The following is a 19,132-nucleotide window of genomic DNA, read 5'->3' as shown; positions in this document are numbered from 1 at the left end:
ATCCCCTCATGCCGACCAGTTACAACCACAAATCCCCTCATGCCGACCAGTTACAACCACAAATCCCCTCATGCCGACCAGTTACAACCACAAATCCCCTCATGCCGACCAGTTACAACCACAAATCCCCTCATGCCGACCAGTTACAACCACAAATCCACTCATGCCGACCAGTTACAACCACAAATCCCCTCATGCCGACCAGTTACAACCACAAATCCCCTCATGCCGACCAGTTACAACCACAAATCCCCTCATGCCGACCAGTTACAACCACAAATCCACTCATGCCGACCAGTTACAACCACAAATCCACTCATGCCGACCAGTTCCAACCACAAATCCACTCATGCCGACCAGTTCCAACCACATGACTGATGCTTCCATAAAACAATAGCTTACTAGATAATTTTATTATTACTTTTTTTATGCTATATTACGGTGTAGTAAATTAAAGTCAGTTTCACTTCAAGAAGAAAAAAAAAAAATACTCATTTTTAGTATGTTATATATGGAACACTTAAACCACAAACTTGTTTTTAGTAAGGGAATTGCTCTTTGTGGCAGTATCAGCATGAGCCTGATAACCAATGACAATCTTGGAAGACAAGCCCAATCTCTCCTTGTACACTTTCCTGAAAAAGAACAAAAAAATACTTATGGTAAGCAAATGTGTAGCAACATTTATAATCTAAATATTCTCAAAGGGGCAAAGGTGTTTTTATTTCTTTTCCACTTAACTTTTGATGCAACAAATGGCTTTTTTTTTTCTTTTAAATGAAGATTCCCATAATGATTAAAGGGAAAATAAATACTTAAAAAAGGGACAATTACTAATTACATTTCGTGCAACTCTGATTATAGGTGCTGCCATTTTGTGACCGAGGTATCTAAAGGACAGTTGCTGCAAACGGGGAGACACATCAGCACTGGAATGTAGTGAAAGAATGACTAGAGGGAGACGGGGAATAACTTCAATACTATACTTATTAAATGTATTTAGTATTCCACCTCTAGATTTCAAAATAAATGTAAAAAGCTTTAACAAGCTAAAGTTTAAAGTCTTCTTAATCATTTATTTTTTTATCAGTCACTTCCAAATTTCAGTCCTAGATATTAAATTTAAAAATAAAAAAATAATAATGGTATTGTTAAATGAATTGTATATACCCAATGTGAGTTACTGCGTCTCTGTTCTCTGCATCTCTGGTCCAGACTGCAATTTTATCACCCTTTGCTCTGATGTTGACTACTGCACCACAGATGTCTTCATTGTATTCATCAAAAGCTTCTCCAATCAGACACAGCAACTGAAAGTTGACAAAGACAATGCAACCTTTAAATATGCATAGCATTGCATTATTTATTCAGCTACACAAAATTAACAGCATAGCCCCAAAGGTTTCATTCATCAACAGCAATCCAATTGCTCAATAGAACAGCCACTGATGTATACAAGATCAAGGTTTATTTCCAAATCCATCATCAGACACATTGTAACAAATAAAAACCAAGGGTCAGGAACTGCAACCATTATTATTAGATATTGCAGAAACATTTTTCATTTTTATTTTACTTCTATTGTCAAGTGTGCATTCTTCTCTTATTATCCTTTGTTGATAAGCAGCACTGCATCACCAGGAACTAGCTGGTGATTGGTGGATATACACATTTGCTCACCATGTGTTCAGCTAACACCCAGTAGTGCAAATGCTGTACTAAAGCTGAATTTATCATCTCCTTTATAGCAATTTAAAGGGACATAAAACCATTTTTTCCTCTTTCATTGTTCAGAGACAAAAAAAAAGTTTCCAGCTTAAATCTATGATCATATTTACTTTGTTCTTATGTTATTCTTTGTTGAAGAGATACCTAGGTCGGTAGCGTACACATGCCTGAAACACTACATGACAGGAAATAGCTGTGCCATCTAGTGCTCTTGCAAACTTATAACAGTCTGGTAAAACTGTTGCCATATAGTGCTGCACACTCCTAAGCTTACATCCCTGCTTGTCAACTAAGGAAAACAAGAAAGACAGACAATGGATTATAGAAATAAACTAGAAAGTTGTTTAAATTGATATGCTCTGTCTAAATCATGAAAGAAACATTCAGTTTTAGGTCCCTTTAACATTATTATTGCAACATCGCTTGCATACAACTACAGAACATTTTCTTTTTCCACTTTTATATCCTTTAAAGCAGTGATTTGTAACCTTTTTTTGCCGTGGCACACTCTTTTACATTAAAAAATCCCGTGGCACACGACCATCCCAATATTAAAAAAAAAAATAAAAAAATCACACATTGTAGCCTAATACAGAGTATATATATATATATATATATATATATATATATATATATATATATATATATATATATATATATATATATATATATATATATATATATATATATATATATATATATATATATATACATATACACATACACACAAACACACACATACTGTATGTATTGTGCTGTTATGTCATGCCTCCTACAAACTACCCCTGCACTGGGAGTAAAAAACAAGCATAGTTTAAAAAATGTCACACTGTTGTCAGTCTGCCGTGGCACACTGGTTGAAAAACATTGCTTTAAAGAATCAGAATTGTAAAGTAGTGGTATATGTAGTGGTATATGTTAATATAAGCACAACAATGGGGGGAGTTTAAGCATAATTAAATATCTAGTAAAACCCATTTGCTGTGTAGTTTTTAAAGAAGAACCACCCCCTCCCAAAAAAAAAAAAAAAAAAAACACCCACACTTTTCTATAGATGAACATTATAAATTTATGCCACATTATAAAGTGTCACTCAGTAGCCACAATCCCAAACTAATAGTCCACCAGCTGATGGAGGAAGTGCTATTTTTTCAGAAATCAGTTACCTTAAAAAGGGACATTAAACACCAAATGGAGAGATAATTCCCTACCTCTGAGCAACCCTTAGCATTTGTGGGACAACTCGGCTCACCTTATTCCCCTCCCCCTTTGCCAACATTAGTGTGTTGTGTCCTATTTTAAAAAAACATGCTATAGAATACACACATATTCTTTGTTATTTTGGATAATTTTAAGGTCTTTATCTGCAGTTGTGTTTAAAATTATGCAAATGAGTAACTCATTTGGAATAGCAGAACCGAATAAATTCTAAAAAACAAAAACAAAAAAAACCCTCTTCAAAAGCTCTATATATATTTATAGTAGGCAACCAAGATATTGATCTAGGTCCATTTTGGTATTTTTTCAAGCTGCCATATGTGATCATATAAAAAAATAATCTTATTTTTTTAACAAACTTTGCGTTTCTCAATGAAATTGTTTACACACAAACACACACACACACACACACACACACTACAGTCACATGACAAACTAGTTATTAAAGCTTTTCTAGGATCCTCTTTATTTATAAAAACGGCAGACATGCATGCCTTTGTCATTGTTTTTTTTTTTAGTAATTAGAAGGCTGCTAATTGCAGCTGCACAATTTCCCGGCAGTGGTGGGATCAATCAGTTAGCTATTAAGTGTAAAATGTATCGTAATGCAGTGACTGCTCTCCCACTTCCATGATCCATCCCAAACAGCTCTTACTTCCCCCTAGACCCCACTATCTTTGGAAATGGCAGCCATTTTTTTTTAATTTTTTTTGTAGTGTAGGGATCCCCCTACCTCCCAAACAACTTTTTTCCCTCCCCTCCCGTCAATACCATATTTGTTACTGTCAAATGCCAGTAACATTCCTAGCATTTTTTTCTGCATTGTAGGGAACCCCACTCACACTCCCCACCTCCCCTTGCAAATTATTGTTACATTGAAACATTTTTCTGTAACATAGGACCCACTTCCACCTACACTGTGAAAAATAGTTTCAGTAGTGTAGGGCCCCATACCCCTTTTCCATAGTGTAGGACCATCCCTGCCTCATGATAAGCTGCCTACCCACCTCCTTCCTTAAACTCCACCCCTCCCACCAGCTCCACAGCATCATCAATACCGACAGTGACACAGTCTGTGTCACTTTCTATATTGATAGGGGATCTGGCTTCATAGGGTAAGGGAGCACAATCAGCGCTCTCTTAGCATATGAAAGTGGATGCTTCCATGCAGTTGCAGTCTCAGGTGTCAAAGCATACAGCGGGTACCACAGCATTAGTCAGTGTTGGCCATAGTACGGTGGGCAAAGTACTGTGTAACGAAGTACCTATGTCCAATCGGCTCAAGGGGTTAAAGGGACATGGTAGTCAAAATGTAACTTTCATGTATCAGAGCAAGTAGGTTTAAACATCTTTCCAATTTTCGTCTCTCATTATTGTTTGTTTTAGAATATACCTACATATGCTCAGAGATGTCTCCTTAGCACTAAATGACAGCAGTGTTTGCAGCAATGGCTTTAAAATTATACATTGTTGTGCACTATAAAAGCAGCAGTGTTTGCAACAAAATCTGTAACAATTGTATACATTGTTGCAAATACCCCATCGATATAATGCAAATGCACACTTCTGAGCCTACCTAGATCAGTGTTCCCTCAAAGGCCAGTTTTGTGAGCGGCCCAGCAGTGAAACAGTTAATAAGGGAACTACACCTTGCAGTCGGCATTGTGTAGTGTTTGCTAATTGAGCTAATTAACTGTTTCGCTGCTGGACCGCTCACAAAACTGGCCTTAGAGGGAACACTGACCTAGATATGTTCAAAGAATACCAAGAGAACAAAGTAAATTTAATAACAGAAATAAATTTAAAAGGTTGTTTAAAAATTGCCCGCATTAGTCATTAATTTTCATATTATACATCACATACACACTTTACATAGGGTGCTTTTCATTAGCCAAACAATGTTTTTTAAATTACTATCAACTTACAGTTTCCAGCCAAAGAGCATCTAGGTCACTGTGTCTCTGTTGCTTGGATAGAGTTATGAGCCATCTCCCCCCTCGTTTGTTTCTACTGTCCTCCCACATGGGCTCAATTCCATCCTGAAAAAAAAAAAAAAAATAATAAATAAATAAATAAATAAATATTAATATTATTATTACTATTACATGCTTAAAAGGAAAGGTTAGACAGGTTTTCCAAAGGACAGAACATTTATTGTGAATTGGATGGGACAGATTTAAATGAAATAAAAATCGACAAAGGTCATCTGATGGGATCATTTTTGCTAGCATACGATCCTAAATCCAAACACCCCACACTTTAGAGAAACCTGTGGCTTACTGTTAAAGGTAATCTTAATGATAAACACCTGGAATGACTATTTTGAGGACCCACTCAAAAAGAATGCATCTGGCATGTGCAGGCACAGTCATGTTATTTTCCTATTCAATCAGTTTAAGGAAGTTTACTATGAAATCTCACGAGATTTTACATAGAGGTGATTTTTATGTCAGCTCTTTACAGTTCTGCTGCATCACTTTCAAGTGCTTTAGCATGCGAGTATTATGTCAGTTTTAATGGACATAAACCCCCCCCCCCCAAAAAAAATTCTTTTATTATTCAGATAGAATATAGAAGTAAATTGGAATGCCGTTTAAAATTGTAATATCAAAATTTTCTTCTTTTCTTTCATTAAAAAGCAGGAAGGTAAGTTCAGGAGCGTGCACGTGTCTGCAAAACTATATGGCAGCAGCTTTGCAACCATGTTATACATTAGCAAGAGAACTAAATGGTAGCAATATTTCCTGTCATGTAGTGCTCTAGACATGTTCACGCTGCCTATCTAGATATCTTCTAGAGATGTGCAGGTAAGACATTTTAGTTCTAAATGTTCTGGGAATTTAGTTCCCAGAATATTCAGTGGCTGCACTAGACGGTATTCGTTTAAAACAAAATGTAAATGTTCACCTGTAGCTACCAAACTTACATTAACGTGCCCTGGAGAGCTCGCTAAGGTAAGTATTAACCCCTTAAGAAAAATACAAAAACAAAATGAATACTGACTATTTTTCGTCAGTATTTGATGGTTACTTTAATTTTTGTTGGTGCATTCATTTGGATGTAAAGGGATACTAAAAACTTAATTTGTTTATTTCATGATTCAGACAGAGCATGCAATTTTAAAAAAGGGACAGTCAAGTCAAAAAAAAAAAAAAAAAAAAAAAACCAAACACCACACCTCATGATTCAGACAGGGCATGTAATTTTAATCAACTTTCCAATTTACTTTTATTACCAATATTGCTTTGTTCTCTTGGTATTCTTAGCTAAACCTAGGAGGTTAATATGCTAATTTCTTAGACCTTGAAGGCCGCCTCAAATCTAAACGCATTTTGACAGTTTTTCACCGCTAGAGGGTGTTAGTTTATGTGTGTCATATAGATAACACTGAGCTCGTCTGTCAAAAGAACTGAAATAAGGGGGCAGTTAGCAAAACTGGGGAATGGATAATATAGGGATTATCTATCTTTCAAAACAACAAAAATTCTGGTGTTGACTGTCCGTTTAAAGGGACAGTCAACACCAGAATTTTTTTTTTTTTTTAAAAGATAGATAATCCCTTTATTACCCATTCCCTAATTCTGCACAACCAACACAGTTATATAAATGCACTTTTTATCTTGTATCTAAGCTTCTGCAAACTGCCCCCTTCTTTCAGTTCTTTTGACAGACAACGGTTTTAGCCAATCAGAGCTGGCTCACCTGAACTCCACGTGCGTGAGCAGTGTTATCTGTATGAAACACATTAACTAACACCCTCTAGTAGTGAAAAACTGTCAAAATGCCCTAAAAGGCGGCCTTAAAGGGCTTAGATGAACCTCCAAGGTTTAGCTTTCAACTAAGAATACCAAGAGAAAAAGCAAAATTGGTGATAAAAGTAAATTGTTTAAAATTACATTCTCTATCTGAATCATAAAAGTTTATTTTGGACTAGACTGTACCTATAAGCAACTTTCTAATTTACTCCTATTACCAATTTTTCTTCGTTCTTTTGCTATGTTTATTTAAAAAGCAGGAATGTAAAGCTTAGGAGCCGGCCCAGTTTTGGTTCAGTACCTGGGTTACACTTTTTATTGGTGGCTAAATGTAGCCACCAATAAGCAAGTGCTATCCAGGGTGCTGAACCTAAAATGGACTGGTTCCTAAGCTTTACATTCCTGCTTAATAAATGAGGATAACAAGAGAACAAAGAAAAATTGATAATAGGAGTAAATTAGAAAGTTGCATGCTCTATCTGAATCATGAAAGAAAACATTTGGGTTTAGTACCCCTTTAAAACTAAATAAAAATATGATTTTTGTCACGTTATGTGCATTTGTACAAAAACAAATGCACATCTCTTAAAAAAAATAAAAAAAACAACACGACACAAATCTGTTAAACTTTTTTAAAATTGTATTCTCTATCTGAATCATGACCCATGTCCCTTTAAATTACTGTTTAGACTGAGCAATTCATAAGCTTGTTTAGATCTAGATTAGCCACAGCTATAAGACACTGTATACAGAATAGAGTGTGTTCCTGACCTGTTGTAGATTTAAAAAACAATTCAAATGGAGGACATTGCAAATATGTTTCAATGCAATGTTTAAAATGGTCAGTAAAGTCAAAATTAAAAGAAAAGGGACATGAAACTCCACATCATTATTTTGTAATTCAGATAGAACATCCAAGTTTAAACAACTTTCCAATTTACTTCTATTATCAACTTTGCTTTATTTTCTTGGAATCCTTTATTGAAGGAATAGCAATGCACTACTAGGAGCTAGCTGAACACAAATGTAAGCCATTGATAAGAGGCATTTATGTGCAGCCACCAATCAGCAACAAGCTCCCAGCTCTTGCACCTACCTAGGTATGCTTTTCAAGCAAATATATCAAGAGAACAAAGCAAATTGGAAAATTGTTTAAAAATGGTATGCTCTATATGAATCATGAAAAAAAATTGTGTTTTATGTCCCTTAAAACTGCATTTTCTATCTGAATCATGAAAGTTTAAAACAACCTTGCATTTGTATTCTATTACAACATTTGCTCTAATCTCTTGGTATAGTTAATGAAAAGCATACCTAAGTAGGCTCAGGAGAATCATTGCACTACAATGGGAGCCAGCTTCTGATTGGTGGTTACATATATATTATTTGTCATTGATTCACCTGATGTGTTCAGCTAGCTCCCAGTAGTGCATTGCTGCTCTTTTAACAAAGGATACAAAGACAACAAAGCATATTTGATAACAGAAGTATTCAAGCTGTTTAAAATTGTATGCTTTCTCAAAAAAATAATAATAATAATAAATATATATATATATATAATCTCATGTCCCTTTCATTACTTTCAAGGAGAAAACTTCACATTTTTGGTTTTGAATATTCCTGTGCCAGTCAGTAACCCATAATGCAATAGAGTATCCTGTAACACATTATCTGCAGCTGCCTTACGGTGGAGACGTCATGTAAACAGTGTTGTGACTATAATAGTTTGTATATGCAAGCAGTAGCTAGATCCCATGGATTATGTGTTTAATTGACTAAAGCTCATTCACATTGGCAACATTTCTAAAATATTCTACATTTTATTGGCGGGGAAGTAAACACATGTAATAGGTAAATAAAATATATCTCTCTCTCTCGTGTGGAGCAGCCTCACCTTGAAAATGGAGTAGTCACAGCCAGAGGACAGCTTACTTGCAAGTTGGATGTGTGTGTGCAATCTGTGAGGCACAGGTCACAAGGGAGTTATTACATGATGTTATATATCATACTGTTTTATGGCACATTAACAATTACTTCAAACAATAGGACATCCCCAAAGATGATTTTATTAATGAACTAGTCCACATGTTGCACAGAACACCATAATTATATGTTTAATCAGAAACATTAATACATTATTAGTATAATAAAAAGGAGAATCTTTGTACATCATTTAACATTATACAAAAAGCATTCACCTACTTACAGGACAGGCTGGGGAGTCAATACTTACGCCCAGAAGTCTTCCACAGTTGTGAATGCGGTAACAAGGCGCAAGTTACACTGCCATGGCTGACTTTTCACATTTTTGAAAAACCAGAGGGCCCATCTGTAGAACCAATTATAAGAGTATTTAATATGATACTTAATTTGCTATATAGTTCATTCATAAGCATGCTAGGTAAGGCAACAAGAAATTACATTTAGTACAAAGCTCTACCAGGGAGCCATACACCACATACATTACAGCGTCCCATCTCCCCAACCACCTGCAGTTTTTAGTACCTGCTTTGTAAGGGATTTTTCATTACTTTTTCCATAGCAGTCATTTCCTTTTTCCTTCTTCTTTTATCATTGTCCCTCTTGGGGATGTTCTTAATATTTATCTAGAGAAAGAAAGATTACATTTGTACAACACTCTACAAGTAAACATTGTTGTAATATAAGTGTGTGTGTATATATATATATATATATATATATATATATATATATATATATATATATATATATATACACACACACACACGACATGTTAAATATTATTGCATAAAACTATTTAAGCAAAAATTGGTTTAAAAAAAGGACATGAAACCCACATGTTTTCTTTCATGGTTTAGAAAGAGCATGCAACAACTTTCTAATTTACTTCTATTATCTAATTTGCTTCATTCTCTTCATATCCTTTGCTGAAAAGCATATCTAGATAGGCTCAGAAGCTGCTGATTGGTGGCTGCACATAGATGCCTTATGTGATTGGCATTATTTCTTCAAAGGATATCTAAAGAATGAAGCAAATTAAATAATAGAAATAAATTTGAATGTTTAAAATTGTATTCTCTATCTGAATAAGGAAAGAAAAAAATTGAGGTTTAATGTTCCTTTAAATTTAAACTGAAACTAGCAGTATGTGTGGATAGTGATGGCACCCAGGTTAGTTTTTTTTTCTATGACAATTCCCATTAACCATATAAAAGGTTTAAAAGGACATAATACTAATAATTAAAATGTGCATTTGGATTTTGAATACAGTATATTTGTGTTAGCAGAAATGGTGAAAGCTGTCAAAATGACTCATGCTGCACCAGCTCAGAGAGCCAGTGGGGGCTTATATCTGTGGTGACTTGTGTCATACAAGATACGGCTGGTGCATGTGCATCATACATGTATATAGCACAGAAACATTTTTTATTAGTAGCCTTTTCTAACAGAGAAACAGTATATTGCCAAAAAACGGTTAAAGGGATAGTAAAGTCCAAATTAAACTTTTATGATTCAGATAGGGCATGTCATTTTAATCAACTTTCTAATATATTTTTATTATCAAATTTGCTTTGTTCTCTTGGTATTCTTAGTTGAAAGCTAAACCTAGGTAGGCTCATATGCAAATTTCAAAGCCCTTGAAGGCTGCCTTTTATCTGAATGCATTTGACAGTTCCACAGCTAAGAGAGTTTTAGTTCATGTGTTTCATGTAAACAACATTGTGCTCATGCACATTTTGTTATTAAAGTCAGCACTAATTGCCTGAAATGCTAGTCTGTCAAAAAGAAGCTTAGATGCAAGGTAATCACAGAGGTAAAATTATAATTTTTCTTCATTCTCTTGCTATCTTTATTTTAATGTAAGCTTACAAGCCGGCCCATTTTTAGTTCAGCACCTGGGTAGATCTTTCTGGTTGGTGGCTACATTTAAAAACCAATCAGCAAGTGCTACATCAAAAATGGGCTGGCTCCTATGCTTACATTCTTGCTTTTTCAAATAAAGATAACAAGAAAATGAAGAAAAATTGATAATATGAGTAAATTAGAAAGTTGCTTAAAATTGCATGCTCTATCTGAATCATGATAGTCTAATTTTGACTAGACTATCCCTTTAAGCATTTTAAAATCCGAATCCTTTTGTACAAATTTACGCTTATAACATTCATGCTACACCCGTTTGTCAGCACATACACAGTTATTTTTATTATGCTTGTATTGTAATATGTAGTTGTACATTCTTTAAGATCTGCTCTTTATATACTTACTTTCCATATACTTTTAATTTGTGAATATTCAGGTTAAAAAAAAAAAAAAAAAAAAAAAAAAAAAAAAAAAAGGGACATGAAACCCAAAAATATTATTTATTGCGTCAGAGAGAGAATACAATTTAACACAACTTTCCTATTTAGTTCTAGTATCGTATTGCTTCAGTCTTAGTATGCCTTATGGAAGAAACAGCAATGCACATGGGTGAGCCAATAACATGAAGCAGAAATGTGCAGCCACCAGTCAGCAGCTCCTGAGCCTACCTAGGTATGTGCTTCACAAAGGATTGAAATAAAACAAAATTATATGAGAAGCAAACTGAAAAGTTGTTTAAAATACCATGCTCTCGATTCTAAATCATGAAAGAAACATTGTGTCCCATGTCCCTTTAATAAGGTTAACATGTTATCAACAAAATGGTAGAAATGATTTAATACAGTCTGCCCCATGTTTTGGATTCCGTTTCAGGTCTGAATACCCATCAAGAGGTCAGATTACCATAAATAAGAACAGGTTAAATGGGCATTACACTAATTTTTTCTTTGCATATATGTTTTGTAGATGATCTATTTATATAGCCCATAAAGTTGTGTTTTTAAAAAAAAAAAAAAAAAAAAAAAAAAAAAAAAAAAAAAAGTATACTTTTGCTTATTTTTAAATAACATTGCTCCGATTTTCAGACTCCCAACCAAGCCCCAAAGTTTTGAGAATACCGTCAGCTACCTTCTCCAGCTTGCTCCTGTTTGTGTAAAAGGGTCTTTTCATATGCAAAAGGGGGGACGGGTCTTATTTCCCACTTGCAGTGAGCTTTCCAGCTGCCTTTTCAACAGGGCTAAACTGAGAGCTTTTAAGTAAGTTTGTGAACAGTTTTATATTGGATTTTTATCAGTATCTGTCTATTACATGCAGTTATATGAAGATGAGTGTATACTGTCCCTTTAATCACTGTTAAAGAGTAGTTGATTATCACCTGTTCTGTGTTCAGACATACTGACTATCCAGCTTGTTATTGAGTCATGAAGAACCCTAGCTAAGATACTGCAGAAAACAGTTTCCCCTTTAAAAGAACAGTAAACACATTGTAATAAAAAAAAAAAAAAAAAAAAAAATTGTTTGAATGCATTAACATTTGTTGCAATTGTATTTCAAAAGCCCAACACCAGTCACCTTATTTGGAGACGCTAATCAGAACTTGTTTTTGGAATGGAAACAGCTAACCACTGTTATGTTAACACAAGTTAGATTTGTGGTTTCTCATATGATAATCTCTGCTAAGGCCAAATATGTGTCACAGTTAGTGTGAAGAATTGGAAAATCTTAACTTTCAGAGTTAAATTAGATAAATGGAGTGAAGTAAATAATGAAAGTGTGTTGCAAGTTGCCTTACTAAACATAAAATATAAACATACTGAAGAGTGATTTAAACTTAAAAATCCTTGAACTATAATAAACTGATAAAACTGTGCAAACTTTGATAGATTTTTATGTAGCTATGCCATGCAGTGCTTAAAAAGGGACAGTCTATACAAAATTAAACTTTCATAATTCAGAGCGTGTACAATCTTAAACAACTTTCCAATTCACTTTTATCATCAAATTTGTTTTCTTGGTATTCTTTTTGAAAGCTAAACCTGGGGAGATTCAAACTGATTTCTGAACCACCTCTTAGCTCAGTGTATTTTGACAGTTTCTCACAGTTAGCCAGTGCTAATTTATGTGTGTCATATAAATAACATTGTGCTCACTCCCGTGGAGTTACTTAGAAGACTGAACTTATTAGCTAAAATACAAGTTTGTCAAAAGCACTGAAATAAGGGGCAGTCTGCAAAGGCTTAAATACAAGGTAATCACAGAGGTAAAAAGTATATTAATATAACTGTGTTGCGTTGTTTATGCAAAACTGCAGAAGAGGTAATAAAGAGATTATCTATCTTTTTAAACAATAACAATTTTCAAGTATCCCTTTAAACACACACTTAAATATGTATATATTATGCATAGATAAAATGTCACATAGTAAATGCATTTTTACATTTTAAGCCAAGATCTTTAAAAAACAAAGCCACAGATTATGAAATGCTCCCTGCTAGTGTACAGAAGTGTTGTTACAAAATCAGAGGTATTATTATCCATACAGGTTGTTTGATACACATGCTTTCAGTTCCTGCTGATTTAATACTTAGCCTACTGCGCTGACTATAGAATATATCAGAAAGGCAAACCACTAACAAACTTTATGGATGTAGCATAAATATTATAAAGTGCTGCATAATTCCTCAACAGTTTGTTATTTATTTATTTTTAAATGTCTTAATAAGAATGTTTTAAATGGCTACTTACTGCTTCAGCTGCAGCCATTCTGTTATACAACCAAATATGCTGCCCTCCTTGTAATCTGCCTCTTTATAAGGGACATAATCAAATTCTTAAAGAAATAGCACACTGTGCATTAGCTCCAAAATTGTTTGTATGTCATTATGCTGTGGGGTTCTTTTAAATTTTAAGAGGACAGATTCAAACTCATGCAGTATTTTCATCCAGATATAATGCTGCTATCAACCTTTTACCAGGGTTATTAGAGGTTTGTATTTCTCTCCTATATTAGTCATTGTGAAAAGGTTTCAAGTCTACAAAACTAATCAAGGTTATTAGATGCAATCACATAATAAGGGCTCTTTCTGATTGTTTCACAAATCTTTATTTTTTTCTTTTGTCTTAGCTGAAAATTAAACAATTGAAGGTAGGAAATAATTGCCAGTTGTGCTTAGCAGTTTAAAAAAACATTTAAATTAGGTCATGATGATTTTGTGAAACAAAGTATTGTTTGTGTGTAAATTGGACCTTTTCCAATAATCCTATAAAGATAATGCTGTGCATGAATATAAGCAGATACTGGCAACAAGGCTGCAGCTGGTATCCTCAGTCATATTGTTAATTGCTATTGGGAGGCTTCATTTTGGAAACAATTACATTTTAAATTTGGAAATCCCTATATTCTACAACTTAAAAAATAAAACTGTAAAATTGTGTCTTTTTTTTATTGCACTGTTATATAATTATCAATGTGAGTGACATGTGATATTTATTGCAAGGAAACTTAGCTTATCTTTTTACATGAAACAAGTAACTATTATTTCTGTAAACTTCCAGTGTACATTAAAACTTATAGTAAATGTTTAAACTAACAGTTACAGATTTACATGATCAGCAACACTTTGATTTGGCAATGCATTAAAGTTAGAGGAAATATTTATTTTATATTATATCATATTTGATTTTAAACAATATTTTGTACATACAATACTATGTAACATTTACTTATCCCTACAATCAATGTAAAGGCAAAAAAACAATCTTAAACACAGCTGTTAAATGTTACTAATTTAGCGTTAAAGGGACACTCAGGTCAAATTACATTTTCATGATACAGATACAAGCATGCCATTTTAAACAACTTTCCAATTTACTTCCATTAATAAAAATCTGCACAGTCTTTTATATTTACACTTTTTGAGTCACCAGCTCCTACTGAGCATGTGCAAGAATTCACAGACTATACGTATATGCATTTGTGATTGGCTGATTGCTATCACATGGTACAGGGGAGTGGAAATATACACAACTTTGAAATTTGTTACAAAAAAAATCTACTACTTATTTGAAATTCAGAGTAAATGCTATTGTATTGTCTTGTTATCTTGCATTTATTGATTCCTTTAACCCGATTCTACAGATCTAACTTTTCAATGAAAACGGAATGTTTTTACATACAATGGCAATTGGGTATTAAAGGGACAGTATACTATAAAATTGTTTTTCCTTTAATGTGTTTCCAATTACTATTTTACCAGCTGCAGAGTTTAACATTTATGAGATTTGCTTTTTTAAGGCTTATTTGTGTATATGAATTAGCTGATTTTGTGTTTTGAAGACACAACCTAATAAAATGGGTTGAGCTTGTAGGTATAATCAGATCTCATTACTTTATCACATTGTGTACATATACCTGCTTCTTTATCTTATATCTGTCCATAAACCAATCACCAATAATGGAAAATTAACATTGTATTACCTTATATCTTCTTTAACCTATTGGCAGTGTAATTTCTTCTACTGGCTGTGTTAACACAACTTGGCCTTGAGGCCAAAAACTTTCTTGATGGGTGGGGATACCACAGGCTAAATAAACTAATTCAAATAAGGGTAATGGAAATACTTGTAAACAATTTAATACACTCCAGCAGTAAAGTGGATCATTGGGAATAACTACATTATTTCTGTATTGCTTATGATTGATATTGCTACAAAATAAGTCTTGGAGGTCATTAATTGAAAAGAAACTTGAGGACAAATAGTTAACATAGGTTGCTTTGTCATTGTGCAAAGCCTGCTGGGTATTAGAAATAATAAATTTGTACTTACGCAGATTTCTGGACATCGCTAGTTTGTCAGACTTACGGCACTTTAGTATCTGACGGCGCAATATATGGGATAGCTCGAGTTGCGAGCTGAAACTACGGGCGGCGCAGGTTTCCACGCTTGCGCCGAAACCTGCGCCGTATATTGGATCGCGCCCCACATGTGCAGATCAACCAAATAGATGGAAAAATGGAGATAATTATGCCAAATGGGTAGCATTAGAGGGGATTATCCCCTTGACCAATATTTGTTGTTATTATATTCTTTTAATATTTTAATTTTAATTTTTGTTTTCAGTCTTTTAATAAACATGTTTTTTTACTATAACACAAGTATAGTGGTTTCTACCTTACCTCTCATTTCCCAATATTGGACTGTTTGTGCATTTATCCTGTTTTTGGACCATATCGTTGTTAACACCTGGAGTGGGTGAGCTCATACGCCCTAACCTAAAATTATCAGTCTGCATCTACCAGCACATAGGTGTGCTATTGGACATTGTGAGTACCCATTTGGCATCATTACCTCCATTGTTCCATCTATTTGGTTGATCTGCACATGTGTTTTCCTTTGTTGTCTTGACTCTCCATTACAGACCCACCTGGCGAGGATATCCTGGAGTGGGTGCACTGACACACCATATTATGTCAGTCTGCTTCCATTAGCACATTGGGGTGCGTATTTTAAATGTGAGTACCAATTTGGCTCATGTGCATAAGCTTTGGCTTTTTTGATTTTGTAATTCTACACATGAGGCGCCCCTCTTCTATTTTACAGTTTTTCCAGTATCTTCTGTGAAGAGGAGTGCAGCCATCATTCACACTGAGGACATACCTGATTTTTTGCACTATCATAGTGACTTTCAACATGGGACTTTGATATAATTGTATGTTAATAGGTACAAGTGCCATATATTGAATGAGCTGTGTATGTTGTTTTTTGAAGTTGCACAGTGTATATATAGTGTATGCGCCCTCTCTTATCTTTGATATTTTTGAAACGTGTTAATTGTTGCCTTTTCATGTGTGATATTATCCCCCTGTTTTTCAATGTTCCTTAACTCAGTGGACAATAACATTATATAAAAGTGATAGGCCCATGGCTGCTGGTACCAAGCACATCAGACAGGGCTGGTGGTTAACTCCTTAGCTACTGTAGCAAAATAACATTGTTAAAGGGACATTAAACACTAACTTCTTTTTATAAGCATAGTATTGATGTTATTTCTAATCTTGAGTGCCTCAATATTGAAATTTGGCTTGCAATACAATCCAGTGCTGACATGTTTGCACATGTGCAGCATCTTTTCATCAAATAAATGCAGTGAAACCTAAGTTTCAAAATGGCGGCACCCATATTTAGAGGGATGTGCATGAAGTATTTAGTGTCCCTTTAATTTTGATCTCCATATGAGACCTATGGCACATCTATAACCTAATTGGGAACAAGCTGCTTTCATGCGACATTTGAGAGGGAAGTATGAAAAAGGGGAACAGCACTGAAAAGTGAGGCCAGGATCTTGCTCTCACCCATGGCTAACTATTATTATTATTAGTATTATCGGTTATTTGTAGAGCGCCAACAGATTCTAACTGTCTTCATGCAGCTTTCCCCACCATGTCTTCTGCTCCTCAGCTTCTGGACTTAACACAACATGACAGTTTCTATGAAAAAGAATATAATTGAACATATACAGTGATGGACTCACCTCCAGCTCATGCCATGCAGGGGATTGTTGGGTTTTGCGCAGTTTATGTGGATATGAGGTAAACATTTGTCAGTTTAGAAGAAGGCACGATAGAGAGAAGTAAGTACACAGGTAATTCAAACAGTTGGTCAGTTGCATGTCCTTTGTTGCCATGGCAACTTGATGACCAACAGTGTATCATGTGATATATAGGAAGCAGGAGAATTTCCTCTTTAAAATGACTTGTCTTTTATATTAGTGAAAGGCATAAAGCTTTAATTTTTTACAAGTATATAGTTTTAAATATGACTCCTCATTTGAAAGAAGTATTTCTCAGCTTCATTCCTTGTTTTAGTATCTCTCCGCTTAAAGGGACAGTCTAGGCCAAAATAAACTTTCATGATTCAGATAGAGCATGTAATTTTAAACAATTTTCCAATTTACTTTTATCACCAATTTTGCTTTGTTCTCTTGGTATTCTTAGTTGAAAGCTTAACCTAGGAGGTTCATATGCTAATTTCTTAGACCTTGAAGCCCACCTCTTTCAGATTGCATTTTAACAGTTTTTCACCACTAGAGGGTGTTAGTTCACATATTTCATATAGATAACACTGTGCTTGTGCACGTGAAGTAATCTGGGAGCAGGCACTGATTGGCTAGACTGCAAGTCTGTCAAAAGAACTGAAAAAAGGGGCAGTTTGCAGAGGCTTAGATACAAGATAATCACAGAGGTTAAAAGTATATTATTATAACTGTGTTGGTTATGCAAAACTGGGAAATGGGTAATAAAGGGATTATCTATCTTTTAAAACAATACAAATTCTGGTGTAGACTGTCCCTTTAAGATCAGGTACAACATAGATGCATCAGCTCATCTTAGTGACTCACTTGTACTCAAATCAGATTTATCATTTAATATTGGCTTGTTAGGGTGTCCTGAGATTTGAATCTGAGTAAGCACTACATTATACATATATTAAAATGAGTAGGGGCAATTATCCCCCATATAGATAGCCACAGCACCAATTATTCCGTGTCTCAGAATGCAAAATGGAAAGAGGGAAAACTTACTTTATTACGCATGCATTTATTGAAACACAGTGTCATTTAGGGTACATCGCTATTTGAACCTGTGCTTTAATAAAGTTATCTTTAATAGATGAAGCAAATGTTGGGGCAATACTTAAAGGAATAGTCTAGTTGAATTAAACTTTCATGATTCAGATAGAGCATACAATTTAAAGCGACTTTCTAATTTAGTCCTATTATCAAATTTTCTTCATACTCTTGGTATCTTTATTTGAATGTAAGCTGAGGAGCCAACACCAATCAGAAAGTGCTACCCAGGTGCTGAACCAAAAATGGGCAGGCTTCTATGCTTACATCCCTGCTTTTTCAAATAAAGATATCAAGACAACGAAGAAAAATTTATAATAGGACTAAATTAGAAAGTTGCTTTAAATTGCCGGCTCTATCTGATTTATGAAAGTTTAATTTTGACTAGACTATTTCTTTAACATATAGAACACCAATTACTATTGAATCTTCTCTATAGTCCAAATCACAAACCTTTATTCTGTTTGTTTTTTTTGTTTTCTAAATTTAATTAAACAATAATAAATACAGATTTAAATGTGCTGGAAATAAAATCAAATGATGTTCAGAATTTTTAGGACATTCTTTATATAACTGAAACAACTGTTTCTCTTCTGTAATGTAACCTCTAAATATATTGTGTCATATTCATTTCATTGCTATTGAAAATAAAAGGCTGTTCTGCTTAAGCTATTGGCATGTTTTAGAGAAGGGAAAGGAGAAAAATTCTTAAAATCTGTAGACATAAGTGAAGAAGGAAAAAGGAAGGTTTTTGAACAAGATGATCATGGTAGGTATACAATGGCATTAAATACCTTGACATTTTGATATAAAAAGTTTACTTATGCATTGTAAAACTTCTTTACAATAAACTGTCATGTTTTTTGCCCACTTTAATGTCAATTAGCTTCTCAAGGCTAACCCTTCAACATACTTTTCTTGGATTGACTTTGGCAGGAAACAAGAGCAAAACAATGCAACGTAT

General features: G+C 34.3%; 1 protein-coding gene across 1 annotated transcript; it reads right to left on the bottom strand.

The window, feature by feature from the left end:
- Positions 1-481: 481 nt before the first annotated feature.
- On the bottom strand, positions 482-13,304 carry LOC128664431 (eukaryotic translation initiation factor 4E-like). Its single transcript, XM_053719263.1, has 7 exons — positions 13,287-13,304; positions 9,207-9,307; positions 8,935-9,030; positions 8,596-8,659; positions 4,872-4,985; positions 1,171-1,310; positions 482-635 (listed from the first exon to the last, which is right to left on the bottom strand). Exons 1-7 carry the CDS (start codon positions 13,302-13,304, stop codon positions 521-523), a joined length of 648 nt encoding a protein of 215 aa, XP_053575238.1. The 3' UTR covers positions 482-520.
- Between the last annotated feature and the right edge of the window lie 5,828 nt (positions 13,305-19,132).

This window comes from Bombina bombina, chromosome 6 (genome assembly GCF_027579735.1).
Source record: "Bombina bombina isolate aBomBom1 chromosome 6, aBomBom1.pri, whole genome shotgun sequence".
Lineage (NCBI taxonomy): Eukaryota > Metazoa > Chordata > Amphibia > Anura > Bombinatoridae > Bombina > Bombina bombina.
Note: the sequence above shows the minus strand (reverse complement) of the source record. Positions and strands in the feature narration are given on the sequence as shown.